We start from the raw sequence: 17,660 nt of genomic DNA, 5'->3' as shown, positions 1-17,660 counted from the left end.
TAGTGACAATCTGATGCGTAAATCCTGCTTCAGCTGGTTTTGGTTTAGGACATACATATTGTTCTTAAATTAACAAGAAAACATCTGTGCTCTGATTGACTGAATCACATCTGAAACTGTTTGGAAATCCCTGAAAAAGCTGCACATTTGACTGCATAAATTCTCCTCTCCACCTGATTATTTATTTTCCGGGTCACAGTATTCCATTACTCCTTATTGGTTTAAAATAAAGGATTTAAACCCTAATTTAACAAAAGCACTAGCCCACTCTTTGTGTTAGTAACACAAATGTAATTCTCTAGTGAAATTCTCCTTGTGCCTAACACCTCAGTTATTGTCATCCAATGCCTGATGCTGCTCAATAACGCCCCACCCCAACTGTCTTGTAAAGGCTGTAGTGTGTGTGAGGGTGACTGTGAGCTCTCACCCTATAGGCCGTGAGACCACCAGCTCCACCTGCGGCTCAGGCTTAGACTCTAGAATGATATTGTAAACTTCTTTAAATGTGGCTCCTTGTAAAAGCTTCCCGTTCCACTCCAGCACCTGGTCACCTGCAAAAACACCAGAGGTATGTCACCTTTTGTGCTAGTGCATGTCGCAGTGAAGCACAAATCATGATGCACCCCTAAAGCATATTTAATACGACAAATCCACTCATTTAATTTATAAAAGTTTGTGTGTGTGTGTGTGTGTGTGTGTGTGTGTGTGTGTGTGTGTGTGTGTGTGTGTGTGTGGGTTTTAATACCTGGTCTGAGGTGTCCAACAGTGTCCGCTAGACTTCCTTTCCTCACTTTAGTGATAAAAGCACAAAGTCTACCAGATTCTGTCATCTTGCCTCCCACCACCTGTAGAAGCAGAGAGGTGCGTGGATTAGCACTGAAATACCGCACACATGAACACACACACTGAACTTGAACTCTCGGTGTTATATTATAAGTGCAGCCTTAACAGGCCGTGCTCACGCTTCATGACATAACCTGTGAAGATGAACCACGTGCATTGCAGCTTGCAGAACAAGACAGATTTTTTTGTTGTGGCTTCAGTATTTGCCTGCGAGGTCTGAATCCTCAGTAAAAGCATTACAAGGAGGGGGTCAATGGTAAAAGTGCATATCTGTTTTTTAGAAAATGTCCAGGGCTATGCTTTCCTCCCCAGGGACACACTCTGGTGCTGCTCTGTGGTTCTGTAACAGTGCAGGCCCGTGGGCTAGAGCTGTACTGTACAGTCCTGAGCTGCTGTACTCCACTCCGCTCAGCTTACATGGGCATCATACAAATAAAAATCCCTCTTAATGGCAGCTGAATGCCAACATACAAAGGAGCTTAGGGAAGTCTGCTAAATGAAATGGCTTTATGTAACAGGCAGGAGCCAGAGAAGGAGGCTCGCAGAGGAAGAGAGAGAGAGAGAGATGGACAGTGAGGGCGAGGCTGGCAGCCTGACTGATGGACTGACTGGCTGGATTGCCGAGTCGGTTGGCAGCTGCTGAGCGGACAGAAACGCACAGAGGCACTGAGCAGACACAAACATGCCATTTCAGGAGGCTCATTCAATCAGTAATGATTTTTTCCCTTCTTGCCGCTCTCTGTTCTCTCTCTTCATGGCCCACCATTGGCCCTCTGGACTTTGACTGCTCAGCTTTTCTTTTTCTTTTTTTTTCTTTTTTTTAGCAGTGTGCACCACCTACAGATTTATGCAACATTGGATTGGAAAAAGGAAGGCAAACCAAAGCATCTACCACAACAGATAATCTTTTTGGGCAATGGAGTGACTACACTGCAACAACAAACTGATTTAAATGACATGAAGCAAGACTATGGCCTATAGAAGCCTGTACATTATACTTTTAAATACATAAACACTAGAATAACTTGTGTGGGCACTGACAACACAGGCTCTGGACTGACTTGTCTCCTCTGAGCCGCTGAATGCAGTTCATTAAAGTACTTCAATGTGAGTGAGTTCAGAAAATTACACAGCTCAATATCAAATGCTGCTCATTAATATTCATCAGGAACATAATCAAGGCTTTAATGAATATTAATACTGAGTAGCACTATGATGTGATCAATAATTGGAAGCCGAGGAGAAACTCAGCGAGCCACACACAAGAAAAGAGGCCACAAAATGGTAGAATTCGCAGCTGAAAAGTTAATACGCTGCATGTTAACGTCCTCAAATTTCTCCAGAGTTCCTGGGTATGATGATGAGGTCATATACGCCAAATGTGCATATCTTAACATGCTGTACTGGAAGCAGAATAATGATGCCACAGCAGGAGGGTTGATGGTGCAGCGCCGCGGTTTTTCCATGTGTGCTTGCGTCACCCCTTCAGACACACACAGACAGGCAGACAGAGTCATTATAAGCTTACCTTCAGACCAAGCAGAGCTCCTGAGTCTCGAGGCACACTTCCATCTTTCATGCGCTTATTGAGCAAAATACGCCCTATTAGGCGATCCCCATCTTTGGACGGCTGCCACGTCACCGGGTGCTACAAGGTCAGAGCAACAACACACCTTTTGTTTAACAACTCATCCACTCAAATTCGATTACTTTAGAAAGCAGACAACTGTCCATAGTGAAAAGGGGACAAGGGGAAAGTGATTATTCACTGAGGGAAGAAGGTTCACACAAACTCTATTGACTCATCAAGACAGTTTTGAGATAGCATCATGCTCATTTATTTCAATTCCTCAGCTTATCATGGACAAAACTATTCACGAAATACAACACCAAACACCACAGTGTTAGGTGTTATTTCCAGAGCTTGTGTGAACCTGCCAGTGTGAGGGTGGAGTGGGCTTCATGCAGCGCCCCATGCAGAGTAAAGCAAGCAGCCCCAACACTCCTCCTCCGGACAGGAAGACCGGAGCCGCACTCCGGTGCTTCGCTACACACAAACATACAAGCACCGTCGAGTGGAGTAGTGAGGGGACAGCAGACAGCGTAGAGGGGGGGTGGGGGAATCAAGATACAAGAAAAAATGAGGTGGACCATGAGGTTCCGGTTTAAAGATCAAAAAGGATGAAGTATAGACAGCACAGAATAAAGCTATGAGACACAGGTAGGGTGAAATCGCAGACGCGCAGTGGAAGGGAAAAAAGAAAAACAAATGTCTTAATTTTTTTGTGCAAAACAATCCGGTCTTCCCTGTTTCGTGTGCTTACAATCATTTGGGTCTCGCTATAGAAGTGAGTGGAAAGTTGGGCAGGGGGCGGGTTCTGTCTGGACTGGGTGCTGTGGGGTAGGGCAGCAGAGTGAGGGGGCCTGAGTAAAGGTGTTCCAACTGCACTAAACAGGACCGCTGCAGAGCAAGAACACAACATACGGAGGAGAACGAGCATGCAGCTAGGAGAGACCCACATTCCTGTGTGCCATGACAAACAGAGAGGTTGTGTGTCAATGCTCTTCCTGTACAACTACGGTAAGATGTGGAGCTTCTGTTTGGGGAGCAAAACAGCAAGTACAAGTAGCAAGCAAAGAGGGTGCCCCCCAAAAGGCTTTTTCGGCAACACCGAGCAAGGTGGAGCCAAAATTAACCGGAAAACAAAAAGGAACAAAATCGCAAGAGAAATCAATTTATACAACGTCAAATAAAATCCAAAAAACAAACATCTCACCTATTTACACTTAGTGACAGAGAGCAAACAAAGACTGGATGGGTAGGTCATAAATAATAATAACAAAATGCAGGCTAGATTGTCTCAGTACCTTCTCACTATGGCTATGCTCCTCGTTTAGGGTAGTGCTACTGCACGTATCAACTCCCGAGTCTTTAACCTGCGGTTCACACCATGCCAAGTCCTCTTCAAATGAGTGTCCCCCAAAGCGCACCATTTTCTTTTGCCTCTCAGATAAGGTGTGTGTCGGCTCGGACATAAATGTCTGCTCAATAGTTTTTCTTTTTCCCCTTTGACTGTCCCCTACAGGTGTGGGATAAAAACAGAAAGAAAAACAGAAAAACAACATGCAAAGGTGTAAATAAACGAAGGAAACATGAAATGACAAAAGACTCTGGAGAAGGGGGGATGGGGGGAGGAGAGAGAGACAGAGAGAGGGAAAGAGAGATGGGAGTTAAGGGGCAGGAGGGGTGGGTTAGGGTGGGGAGGGGGGGTCAAGGCAGGGCTCCACATGTCTCACCAAAGACATTGGGGAGGCCTCGCTGCTATGCCAAGACGCATGGTCCCACCAATGGCCATCCAAATCTCCTGTAAGGTGGGGGGGGGGGGGGCACACATACACGAGAGAGGACAGCGAGAGGGACCAGTGAGGACACCACAAACCACAACGTACAGACTGTAACACACACAGAATACACGTACAGCACTGAACAACACATCCAAACATCCATTTCTGCTCCCACACACACACACGCGCACACACACACACACACACACACTCACATACTGCTCAAACTGAAAAGGCCACGGTCATGTGCCACTCTAAGACCCCTGTAGAGAAAGAAAGACGCAGCTGAGGTAACAAAGGATTGATAATGACTCGAGCACATCAACAACGCAGTCTCTCAGCCGCGGGATTCTGTTCTGACATTCACAACCATATATGTTTTCCTCCTCGAATACACACTCAACACAGACAAGGGCCAGAAATCACCCCCTCTTGATACTGTTCACACTGTAGGTGTTAAATTAAGAATTCATTTTGAGACATTTTCAGAGAATTTGCCAACTTCTACTGGCTCCAGCACTTCACTGCACGGACCTGAATGACACTGGGTTTGGCTTCCTCTGAAACCTGCTGCATTGCTTCACAACAGCTAAGAATATCGCTTTGAAGGGAAGGAACCGTTCTTCCAGGACATTACTTTAATCCGTTAATTAACGCTCTTGTACATCTCGCTCTTCACAAGATTGGAATGTGACTCTGGATGAAGAGCGGGGGCGAGAATTCACGATATCAGACGCAAAGAAACTAGGTTCATAGGAAACGTGGTCTTACATTAAAGAAATCCACCACTAATGCTCATTTGTTGACAGTGTCTGGGTTTTTTTGCAGAGTTTTAAAGTAGATGTGGACCCCCTGAAACACCTGAAACAAAGACCACCTTGCTTAAATTAAATAACAAATAAAACACTTAAATATTAAGGAAATTAAAAAATACCTATAGGGAAAAAGAGCCAACGTATCTTTCCAGTGATTAATGAGTGTGGCCAATGTTAGGCCATCATCTACTAAGTCAAAGATGAGAAGATCTGGGTGGCTTACCACAAAAGCTCAAGTTTCCTGGGTCCCTGATGGTCACTTGTCATACAACCACAACATTTTTCTCTATCTTGGTTTAGAGCTGCAGGTTTGTCCAAAAAGGCTAATGAGGCTATTATTCACTCCGCTCAGTTTCATTTTCATCGTCATTTCCAGAGAGCAGTCTTTAAAAATGCTCCGCAAGGACCCAACCTGCAAGTTCAAATCAGCAGACTGCTCACATTTAGTTCCAACAAAGTTAGCATGCTGCTATCTTATCCTACAGTAGCTGCATCTGTAGGAGGGAGCAAGGCAGATGTCTAATGTGTTTAACTGGGGATTCAGATTGCAGTGCCACACAGCCTTAACTGACCTCAATCTAAAGTGCACCGGGGAGAGCTTTTAAAGATGAGGCTCTGATTACAACTTCTGTAGTAGCACCAGTGGACACACAGCCTTGAGAAATACAAGCAGGTTTCCGGAAAGTTTTTTTTTTTTTGTGGCATTTCATATTTTCTCATCAATGCAGCTGAAGGGTTAGAGAGGAACTAATGGTGCTTCGACCCCTAAGAGGGGGAATCAAGACCTATAACTCTACCTCTTCCTGCGGATGTGATGCTACCGAAAGCAAACAAATATCAGCTCACTGTGAGCATCTGATCTGGTGGAAAGCTACGTATGCGAAACCAACTCTGTCGTTCTACAGGATTTGGCCTGTTTTCCCATGTGGACGCACAGAGCAAAGAGATGGAGAGCACTTTCAATTTGATTAGGAGGCTTAACAATCCAAGCTAATTAGAAAGAGTGAAAAATATTGAATGTGAAGGTGGTGCTGAGATTCCCAGTGGACGGAGGAGTGGAGGTGAAGAGGAATGAAGGTTGAGGCTGTCCAAAGATAGAGGGAAATCATCTCAGTTGTCAGGGAGATGCTGCTGTCCGACGGCTGAGGATCTGATCATTTCCTTGTTGTGGGACCTTAGCATACCTCTGCACTTAACGTCCCGTCATGAAGAGGCAATGGGCATTTAAATATCATTCGCTTACACTGGCAAGTCATTTTACAATTCAGTAATAAAGTGAATTAAGAAATGGTCCTAATGAAATTAAAGCATGCAAAGGATGAGGTATGGTCATTTAAACGACACAGAAATCCTGTCAGGTGATGACAGGCATTCAGCACTCCCTGCTCTTCCACTTGTAAATGTGCTGTTGTTGAAATACTCCTGTGCTTGCATGAATGTATGTAGCTGTAGTGAACCTTAGGGCCACAGGCACCAGTAAGGTCATCTGAAAACACGCTCATGCGCTCGTACAACCTATGGGCCTTATACATCACATTTCCCACACTTCACTTCCCCTGCAAGAGCTGTAGAACCTAATGGATCTATACAGGACAGGCCTCCTCCAGGCATTATCTGGCTGAGGATTCAATCTCAGGAAAATCAGGGAACTTTGATGGAAAGGCATAAAAATAGACGGCATATGCTTCTGGATGTAGAGGAGGACTCAATGGGGGCTGGAGCATACAAGGGTAAGCGATTTTAATATAGAAAAAAAGAAGCTGCATGGAAGAAGAACGCTGGTGGAAGACACTGTGAATAAATACACATAGCTGAAAAATACTAAATGAGAACAAATGCCTCAGTTTAGAGGATAATTCAGGTCTTGATTTAATAGCTTTGTCCATTGTAAGTAACTGCTGATACAGGTTCTCGTTTACCACCTGACAACAGTTCAGCCATATTATCCAGACAACTTAGCAGACACGAAATGTGATAAATAACCCTTCGTTGCATCTGCCCATCTAGAGTACTATTGGGTCAGAAAACAAAACTAAAGTTGGAAGAAGCTTGAATTCATCTTTAAATAATGCATATTTGTGACATTATTGATTTGGTATAGTTTTAATAGCATTGTTTAGTAAATTGCATCCTAGCTTTTCAGATCATCAGAAATGTTGCACTTCTTTGGGGTGGTGGTGAAATGACCCACCTTCAGCATCATCCCCCGTTGTTATTTCAACTGTGCTTCAACACAAGGCTTATTAATATTAATATCCATACCTGCCACAGTGAAATGTTAGCCAGTGACATTTCCACACGTTTTCTTCATCCTCACAGTTGGGACTAAGTTGCAAGGTCAGTCTGAGCCAACTTAACTTTCCTCCTTCCCTCGCTCCCTCTCCTGGAACTATCCATCCAACAGTGCAGGGAAGTGCTAAAACTACTTACTGCACACGCTTACGCACTGTGATAAAACATTATGGATGTCCCCAGACAGGCTTTGCCCTATGCGGCCCTCTAACCAACAGCTGACAACAGTGATTACCCTCTTTCCGTCCCAGCTGCTTTTCTGTCGGCGGCATAAACACCAGAGCCGGGTTCAGCGCGGTAGACACTCTCATTGAACAAGTCACTCGCCTAATGTGGCCATGATAGTCCAAACAGCTTAAGGGCTGCATTTATGATCAGAAGGAGGAGGAAACATATCCTGTAAATCACCATACACTGAAACAGTGGGAGGTTTGCCTTTATTTGCCCATTTTGGAGCTATAGATAGACGAAATTTAGATGCTATATATAGCTTATCTCAAGGTTATACTAGTCACAGTTTTACCTCACCCTCTGCCTGTGCTTCCTCTCAACACACTCCTCCAGCCCCCACCCCAGCGCACCCTCAATGTCTGTCCAAAAGAATCTGAGTTGGCGCCTGCATGGAGGTACGTACAGCCTTTCCCCTTTCTTCCCCCGAAGCTTTATTACCAGTGGCACGCCACAATTGGGCACTGTTCCCCAGCGAGGCACTGTGTGGTTTTTCAGGGAGCAGGAAACTCATCACGGCCATAAATTGTGAACATCAGCAGTCTACGCCCAGCCCTGCCGTTTCGCCCCGGCTCCGAAGCCCCACAAAGTGCTGATTCAGGGCGAAGGCAGAGCACAGGCAGTGGCGGAGTTCACCACCAGCAGGCTCTCCATCACTTTGACAGCTCAATAAAAACCAGTGTAAACTATTAATTGGATCATTAATTATTGATGCTGTTTTTACTACAATCCGAGGGGCCAGAGCAGAAAAGAGGCAGGGGTGAAACAGTGTATGTTTAAACATAGTCACCATGCTCGGTGATACAGCGTCATGTTTAAACCCCGGTGGAGGCAGATCTTAAAACACAACTTATATCCTAAAACAAAAGGCCCAGCTAATTTCTCTTATTAAGCACAAAACTCATTTTTCATTAAGCTATAAAAGCAAAAATTAAAAAGAATACTCTTCTTATAAAACTGATCCCAAAAACCATTAACGAGAATGTAACTTAGGCTGTCACTACATAATGTCCACCTCTCTGCTGTAGTTAGCCAGCCGGCCTGTCCTTTTCTGTCTGTTCGGCACTATTATGAGACTGCATGTCAGGGGAATCAATAAAGAGGAAAACACTGGGAGAGGACCATCGCGATAAATCAGTCTCCAGCGCTCGCAGGCACGAGCCAGGCCCATTACAGCTGGCACACCCTCTCTCCTCCAGTCTCCTCCTCCCCTCGGTCTCCCCTCCCTCGCATCCCATCAAGCCCACCTCCCTCCTCAGCAGCTCCCTCGGGGTATCAGAGATTTGAGAGCACGACACGCACCCTGCCTGCCCTGCTGCTGCACACCCATCTCCTGACCCAGTCAAGCTGAGTGCACAAACCCCAAGACGCTGATGGGCCGCATATGGCCAAAAGGTGCTGTCTGCCCTCTTTTTCATCCCTCTCCCTCTCCGGCCTCACATGCAATTACAGTTGATGTTCTTTGCTTAGCTGCTCTGGCTTTTTTTTTTTTTTTTTTTCTCCTTTTCTCACTCCTGGTGAGGGTAAACGCTCTCGACGGTAGCTAATGAAAGTGCGCTTGGTCTGCATGTTAGAGTACATGCAGAGAGATTCCTTTCTTTGATTGGCTGAGCTATTCAGACTGAAAATAGCTCATGATTGGTATCTTTTTGGAAGCATTTAAAACATCTGTGCAAAGTGACTCAGCTGCATATTTCTGAGTTAAGACCTGACTGTGTTTTACAAGGTCTTTACTGATGATAATAATACACTGCAGAATGTCACATGTCCATATCTGGGGGCTGAAGTTTGGATCCCCTCTCTGCTGACTATTACATAATTAAGTCTACTTTGACGGAGTGCAAACAAGGACACTGATTTAACATATATGGTTCAATTCTCCTGAATCTTTCATCAGACTCCTTGCATGCACCACATCACAGCAGCCTTAATTATGTCATAAATTAATGAATCTGCCAATTATACCTAAATAAAGACCAAAGATAGCTCCTCATAATCAGCTGTCCGAGGATGTTCTGCAGCTAGTATGGAAAGTTATACTTATTCAGGTCAACAGTTCGGCTCTTTGTTTTTCGCCTCTCTCCTACGCAGGAGACCTGTGGAGGAGGCAGACAGAAGCAGACACAAACAACAATAACTCTAACCCTCAAAACAGCCTGGTTTTCTCCCTATTTTTGAAACATGGCTACCTGGATACCTGGAAACTCCCACATCAATAATGTAGCGCAGAAACTGGGCTGCTTCCTTCAGTGTGGAGAACAGTTACATAACAGAGCAGACCAACTGGATTCCTCCCCTCTCCTCTAGTTTAAACATTTGGAGCATGTGGCGGGCGCTTTGGTCCAGTGCTACCGACAAAAGCGAACTCCGCTACTGTACTTTGCTTCTTGCTATCTTTCATTCCTCCATTTGTCAACTGACGCCTCCTCCTTTCTTTGTGTTCAGTGCTTTTAACATTTCTAAGGTAAAGGCCTCCGTAATTACAGGTTTGACAACAAAATCAAGTTGCAATTACGACAACTGTCGAGCAGGTGGAGCAGGCAAGAGGCTAGCAGCCTCAACAATTGCTTTTGATGTTGATTCTATGCAAAGTGGCATTTAATTCAGTCACTCTGACTGTTTGCTTGCCAGTGCGTGTTTATAGACTTGGACAAGTGCGCTTGTGTCTCCAAGCAGGTAGGACATTTGCCATGAGCGATCCGATGTCCATTTCTATTTTTCTGTTGTAGTTAAGCAGCAGGACAGGTCAGACTGAGCCAATACCTAGCATGCCACTTCAATTAGGTACACTGTAGTGAACCCCCATATAAATATATATATATATATAGTGGTCATTTGAAAAATCAACAGCAGACCATAGTAAAAAACCCTAAAACTACATCCAGCAACACAACATCCAGAGCAGAGGCATCTAGTTTTTTTTTTTTTTTTTTTTTTCATCATTCACCCCTAACCACAATCAGTTTTAGCTTTCTACTCCACTGGACTGAACCACTTTGTAATGGACCACTGGACATCACCATGGGTGGTAACTAAACAGCATGGAAGTAAAGAAGTCGAGGCTAACGGAGGCTACATGTAATCACCCTCTGCTCTTTAATTATCTTTTTTTATAATATCATCCATCCATTCATATGGAGCAGTGATGACATAAAACTACTCAATAAAATACATTGCAACTGTTATTAACTCAGCTCGCTGTGTTTCACTAGACACCCACAGCCGAGCCCTCTGCCTGCCTCCCTCTGTCTGTCAGTTACGTAACACTGTCCATTAGAACGGGCCGCTCGTGTGAAACAGCTGTGGGAGGACATGGCAAAGTGTGCCATGAGGTGACAGCAAAAGGAGAAGGTCTCGAGAGCGGCACCTTTATATTCATTCTAATCGCAGCCGCACACAACAAACATATTCACACTGAAACATATCTGACAGGCTCATGAGTGCACAGGCCTCCTCCTCAAAGGCACAAGAGCTGTTAGAGTAGATTCAGAGAAAACACACATAAAACGCAGTGGTGCCTTGCACACATGTAAGGCTCATTGTTTTCGCTTTTTAAGGATCTCTAATGAAAAAGCTGGGATTTTAATAAAAGAAGCGGATCGTTTTAAGCGCACACTTGTGTTTCCTGCTGAAATTATTCACTGTTCACCACAGTTTACAATAAAGAACGCATGTTTAATAAGTGAAGAAAGAAATCTGACAAAGTGCTTGCACTGAATCATTAGTCATCATCATCGATCATTTTCTGATCAGATACTTTCAACGGATTCTCAGCTGTTGCTGTTGTTTTTTTTTTTCTCAAAAACAATGAGCCATACACATACCAATACACATATAAACATACAAACATACAAAGCACATATAGAGACTGTAGACTGGGGAATCTGAACATTATATTTCACTCGACACCTGCAATCAATATTAACATGAGACAGAAACAATGTTATCGTTAAATGAAATTCGTCTTTCCTAACAACAACATGATGTCAGTAACACTAGAAAAGAAGAGCTTTACAATTGCATGAAAAAGCATCTGAGAAATGTGCATTTGTTTACAGTAACAGTAAATAAGGTCATTTACACACAGAGAAAGCAGCAGAAAGTGAGTAGACAGGGTGAGGATGTTGGTGTGTGTGGCCCCTACCTTTCTCACTGACTGACTCACTCTCTATCTCCACGTCCTCACAGCTGGTGTACTCCGGTGTGGTGGCCAGCTCCTCCTCCGAGCTGCTCAGCGACACCTGCCGCATCTTTCCTCCCTTTTTGGTTTTGTGGGGCTTGGGGGGTGGCGGGCGCACCGACTCTGACTGGTCCGAGCTGAGAGAGTCGTTCCTCAGCATGCTTTCCATCTTTTCCCTCTTAGTCTTGCGGACAGCTGAACTGGGGTCCAAATGGTGTTGCTGCCTCCTCATGGGATCCCCGCCAACACCAAGGTCCCCTCTCCGCAGATCCCCAGATCGGTCACCCAGCACGGGGCTGCGGTGCGGCGTCGGGGGGCTGTGGTTGGAGGTCCTGTGGCCGCCGAGGCCGGGACCCATGGGCCCGGGGGAGGAGCGGTCGACGGAGTACGAGCGCTGTCCCACCATAGGCGGCCGGCGCTCGGTGAGATGCTGACGGGACAGCCGGATGGGGCCTGGGTCATCCTGCTCTGTGTAGGCCAGGGAAACATCACTGTGACGGCGCTCGTGCCTCAGGCGTCCCACTTCAGCGTGCATCCTCATCTGCTCCTCGTAGGGCTGTGGCTTAACAGGATAGCGTGCCAGGTTGGGGTCGCTGCGATAGCGCGCCTGGAACTCCTCCTGCCGCTGCCGCTGGAGGTCATACTCACTGGGAGGTCCATCTAGCTCCTGGTCCAGCGGGTATTCCTGGGAGTGCCAGCGTCCGGGGCCCCGCCGGTCCCGGTAGCCCATCCGTGTCGCATCCACATCTGGGTACATGTGTGGGCCCCGCGGAGCCCGCCGAGGGTCCCCATCCCCATAGTCAGACGGTGATCTGGGCATGCCGCCGTCCGTCGGGGCATACTGTGAGTGGTCGCCCCCCTCCCTTTGGTCGTATTTTTGGTTTGGATCCCTGGATGCAGATGGGCTTCGTTTCCTGTAGATCAAAGAGAGGGGAACAAGAGAGGGGGATTCAGAGGCTGGTCCACTGTGAACTGGATGTTCTCAGCATATAACTTGGTTTATTTCTGAGCCTGATAAAAACCGGGCGTGTAAAAGATCTGGGGCTTGTGTGTGCATGTTGACACTGCTTAATTAAATTTCCAGTGAGCATACAGTGTGTCTGCCTGTGTGCAGGTGGAAATGTAAGGCATCAGTCAGGCGTTAGCCTCGAGGGGCGTCATCACACATCTCTGTGCAACTCTGCTGAGGCTGAAGCCTTCAGTCTCTAGCTTCACTTGACTTTGCCCTGCACTGCGTAGGCTTCAGTCCCTGTCAAAACCTGATGAAAGCCTGCTCTGTCTCTGTCACACACACACACACACATACATACACACAGAAAGAGAGAGAGGAATGGGACTAAGCAGCAGGATGCAGCACCACTCCCTCTTTTCACTGCAATAGACTATATGTGCTCTATAAGATGGCTGACTAATGCCCTCATTTTAGAACATTTTGCATGCATTTAGGTGGCATGTTGCTTTACAGGAAATGTGTGCAAAGAAAAACATACTTCTTGAGCTGGCCCAATTAAACAGTAACACATCTTTGCAGCCTGATTTCTCCAAATACACACAAAAAACAGGAATTCGCTTTAGAAAAATCATGCAGCTAAAATCTTGTTTTGATTATTCCATTTGATTTAGGAGGTTGCACAGTGCTGTATTTAATATTTGACTCTTTTAGTGCCACGGGCAATCTTTCACTTTCATTTTGATAGCAGCTGATTACTTTGTTGATATAGGTGCTTAAATCATCATCATTTGCAATGCATTATAAACAACAGGATGACACAAGATTAACAACACAGCCTGCCTGGATATGACCTGTTTGTATTGCCAAATGAATGTGACTGTGCGTGTGTGTGTGTGTAAGGGGAGAGAGATGAGGAAGCGGACGGTGTGCTGAGAATAGTGCATTGATAAATGATTCAGAGTTTCACAGATCATATCTATGTGTACTGTACAATGGACATGAAGGGATAGAGTTCTGCTGAGTTCTGTCTGAATTTATTAACCTCGGGGGAACGTGCCCAGTAATTTATCTCACCACCTTTTTCCTTCTGGTGAAAACGGTGTACACTAATATCATAACATCATTCAATAACTCTTATTTCAACATTTTTCTTTCCAACATTGTCTGAAATCATGTGTCCTGGTCTTGATAAAATATGTAGAATAGTCCTCTTCATTGCAAGGCTCAAGCAGAGTAAAACCTTGAAAGGAGCGCGCTTATGAAATTATGTGACAATAACTTGCTCAGATGGATATTTTCAAGTATGGTTACCATCAGGAGCCTCACATTTGTTAAATTAGCTATCAATCATGTTATCATTGTCCGACTGTCGGAGAGGAAACCAGCCAGGATGTGGATGAAAACCCTGGAGGAGGCTAACTGTGCGTTAATGCATTTATTCTTTTGTTGAGAATCAATTATTCATAAGCCACTTTTCACCTACATTTCTCCCACTTTTCCTCCAAAATAATAATGACATTTTGGTGAGGAAAAAGCTCTGTGAAGCATCCCTTTAATTTTGTACGTGACAACTTTCCATAAATTTCAAAGGGCTTCATAAATCACTGCTGCCAGCCTTGCTCACTGGCCAAGGTAAGGACTCCGCGCGTCTGATTGGCTGATTCACTGAACCACAGAGGAGGTTTGGTCTCTGCCTACTGGTTCACAGACCATTCGGCTTGGGCTGAGTATAATGAATGTACGGTACAAAAGATAGCAGCGCTGTGGTGAGGCACATGTGGGAGAGATGCTTTTTGTGCTCTCTGTGTTGAATTTCTATTTTGAACACGACATAGTCTTACTAAAGTGAAGTGCCAGCTTTAAGGAGAGACACAATGATGTACGAGCACTGTGTATAGTTCATGACCTACTGTACAGTTAAAATATGGGCTATTAGAGTGGGGCAGTAGTAAGTAGTAGCAAGTTGAGCAACAGCGTGGCACAAATTGTGCATCCTAGCAACGCTAGTCTGTAAAAGCAAGATGTACTGGATAGAACAGAGGACATAATAACATAATTCTATGGTTCAGTTTCAGAAAAATCACAAAATACCACACAGCAAAATTCCTCCACATTTAATGGTTTACTGAATTAGCTAATGATTGACTAACGGAGCATCTTTAAAGCGGCACTATTTCTAAAATTCAACAGCAAATCCAATCCTGATCAAATGACTGTGTTTAAATTAAAGGGATTACACGTTGCGATGAGAATCATCACCCGGCTCTGCAGTTCCCCTCAGCTCTCCGGCACATTTTAGGGTCTCTTAGCTCCCTGTTTCGTTGACGGCCCACAACTGTACTGTTTGATTCTCTCACTGGTCTCATCAGTGGAAGCTTCATTAGCAGCTGGCAACTGTTTAGCATCTTCAGACACAGATATTCGCTCAGAAGTTTGTGGAGACCAAAATGGAGCTAAAATGAGAGCAAATATTGGACTTACAGCTTGTTGGACTGAGAACATGGCTCCATCTGAATGTTAATGTTGCACCATGTCTGCTGGATTACTCAGTGTTGACAACTGTTGGCTAACCTGTTCGCCATGACAACTTCTTTAGAACGATAATATGTCAGTTTTTTGTTTATAGCTTGTTGTGCTGCTTCCAAATGGCCAGAAAATTCAACTAATGCTCCTCTAAAGGACACATAGATATTTTTCAAATCAAAACTGAATCCAAATGATTCCCTGTATCCCCGATTCCCATGTGGAAAGCCTGATAGTGATAGTGATAGTGCTGATACTGACAATTCATATCTTACTGCAGCTCTATGCAGTTTTAAACCAATTACCAATCGTCCTATCACGATGCCAGTGTTGACCTGTTTCTCCTGGATGTGTAGGTAACATTAGGCCTTTGTTTTGGTCTTGACTTTCTTTCCTTTAGCGGTCAAAAGCTGTCAATGCAGCTTTGATAACTGCCTGCATTTCAAGCAGAAGTAATACTGTTTCTCTGATTAGCTGATTAATGATTAATGATTAATAACAGTATTTAGATTTGCCGTTGTAAATACCTGGCAGAGAGAAATGTTTTTCTAAAGAAAAAAATTTAACATTAAGTGCTATCCTCTTAATTTCTGAGAGGACAGATGCCACATCTGCCACCTACTATAAACTCACCAACAGCAAATCCAAGATAAAAGATGGGCAGTATTAGCCACACACTTGATGACTTACAGGAAGAGTGATTTCTTGCAAATGGAGTACAAAAAAAACAGCAGAGTGATGCAGTGGGAAGATGCACATAACAAAAACAAGACTAATGGACTTAAATGAACACATCCTTATTTACAACAAAGACCTAGAGAGAGTCTCTGTGTTGCAGCTAGCTCACACCAGTGACCTCTCCTTCCTGCTTCACATTCAAATAAATGCTTCCAATCACCCTTAGCATCCAAAGCCTGCCTCAGATGCGGCTGGAGGAACGCATGAGGATTGCTGCATTATTCATGATCTGCTCCTGGATACTAACTGAGCAGCATTTCATTCACAAATCCAAAGTGAAGCGGCAGCAGAAATTATATGCTGGCGTAGGGGACGGGCGCCGTGACTTGGATGGGAGAAAATGTGGAGCGGGGGATGAAGGTGTGTGACAAGCATGAGAAACACCTCTTTATAGTCGCTCCATAATGATGGAGGGTGGTGTTATGTGTGCGCATGGGCATAGGTGCATGCGTTCACATGTGCCTGCCTCTACGTTTGTGTCTGTGTGTGTGTGTCATGACTCTCGGCATGTCCCCAGGGCTTCAGGCTAATGTCCCCTCTGGGATGTTGTCTTGAAATGCTACACCCTGAACACACAGATGCACGCAGAACATGTGCATAGCAACTTCAACAAACATTAACAAACTGCCCTTTGATGAGCTCTAACTCATCGTGACACAAGTATCACATTTCCCTGCTCCCTTTTAGCCTTGTGTGTCCTTCCTGTCCAAACAGAGAAATGTCTATGGCAGCTAGCAAGCAAGCTAACGACGACACTCCGCCATCAGCATCTGCATCATGATGCTAACTCTGTCAGCCCTAAACTAGCCTCAGTAAGTATAACAGAGCGGTGGCGCAGCACTAAATTTTGTGCTGTGCATTATTCCCCATGCCACTGTTACTGTAATAGCCTCTCTGCAGATACCTCTGAGCTCTCCACAGCTCTGCCATGACACACCCGGCTGATCTTAGATTTGCATTGCATCCTCAGTGACACAGACAGAGAGGGGAGAGACAAAACGTGAGAGGGAAGGGGGATCGGCGGCAATGTATGCGGAATTAGGACAAGCAGGGAAAAAAATCAACTGGGGAAGTTGCCAGTTCTAGCTAAACATGCAGCTGGTGTGCATGGTGCATTTAGCCACGCTTGTCAGGCTCAAGCATGAAGCGGCAGGATGGCACACCGTGGGATCGTGATGTCTGCCGTGCTGCACAGAAGCCTGGCTGCTGCAACGATTGAGTCACGAACCGCACAGTGACGCGCTCCCTCCATCACATCCCCTTATTGTAGCAAGATGCGCGTGTAATGTGAACACGGACATGGCTTGAGCCGCAGCACAGGCGGCGGGGTGCGCAGCAGATCGACCAGCAGTGAATCGTCATAGCGTTGATAGAGAGGTATGTTTATTGTCTGCACGGAACAGTGTGGGAATACAGGCAAGAAGCCACTGTGCGGCTCTGTACGTTTCTGTTGTGGGACTAACAGCAGCACCCACTGCTGCCGTTGTCCTATTCTGAGTTATCTATAGAAATCCTCTGCTGTGACAGCGTACCAAGTACGAGGCCTCATTCAGCTGCCGACAAGGACGGTGATGAAAATAAGATTCAGTTCAAAGAGGGTAACAGAGGTCTCACTGCATGACTTGAAGGACTTTTACAAGGGGAAAAAAAATCACACGCCAATGACACTGATAGCATGGATGCTCATTTGGGTCTAATGGCTGTCATTTCTGATGTCCGAGTAAGAAAAGGTATCATGGTTTGA

At 45.2% G+C, this 17,660-nt stretch overlaps 1 protein-coding gene across 7 annotated transcripts in view; it reads right to left on the bottom strand.

Moving 5' to 3' along the window:
- The window catches only part of rims2a (regulating synaptic membrane exocytosis 2a), a 133,222-nt gene that overhangs the window by 54,085 nt on the left and 61,477 nt on the right, over nt 1-17,660 (bottom strand). For 5 of the 7 annotated variants that reach the window (XM_041941695.1, XM_041941693.1, XM_041941697.1 and 2 more), the window contains exons 2-6: nt 11,668-12,617; nt 4,141-4,208; nt 2,372-2,491; nt 746-845; nt 428-551 (exon numbers count right to left, since the gene is read on the bottom strand). In XM_041941695.1, coding sequence (XP_041797629.1) covers nt 428-551; nt 746-845; nt 2,372-2,491; nt 4,141-4,208; nt 11,668-12,617 — 1,362 coding nt within the window. Of the gene's footprint in view, nt 1-427; nt 552-745; nt 846-2,371; nt 2,492-3,711; nt 3,924-4,140; nt 4,209-11,667; nt 12,618-17,660 lie in introns of all 7 variants that reach the window. The other 2 variants (XM_041941690.1, XM_041941691.1) reach the window with 1 other exon arrangement.

Source organism: Chelmon rostratus, chromosome 8 (genome assembly GCF_017976325.1).
Source record: "Chelmon rostratus isolate fCheRos1 chromosome 8, fCheRos1.pri, whole genome shotgun sequence".
NCBI lineage: Eukaryota > Metazoa > Chordata > Actinopteri > Chaetodontiformes > Chaetodontidae > Chelmon > Chelmon rostratus.
Note: the sequence above shows the minus strand (reverse complement) of the source record. Positions and strands in the feature narration are given on the sequence as shown.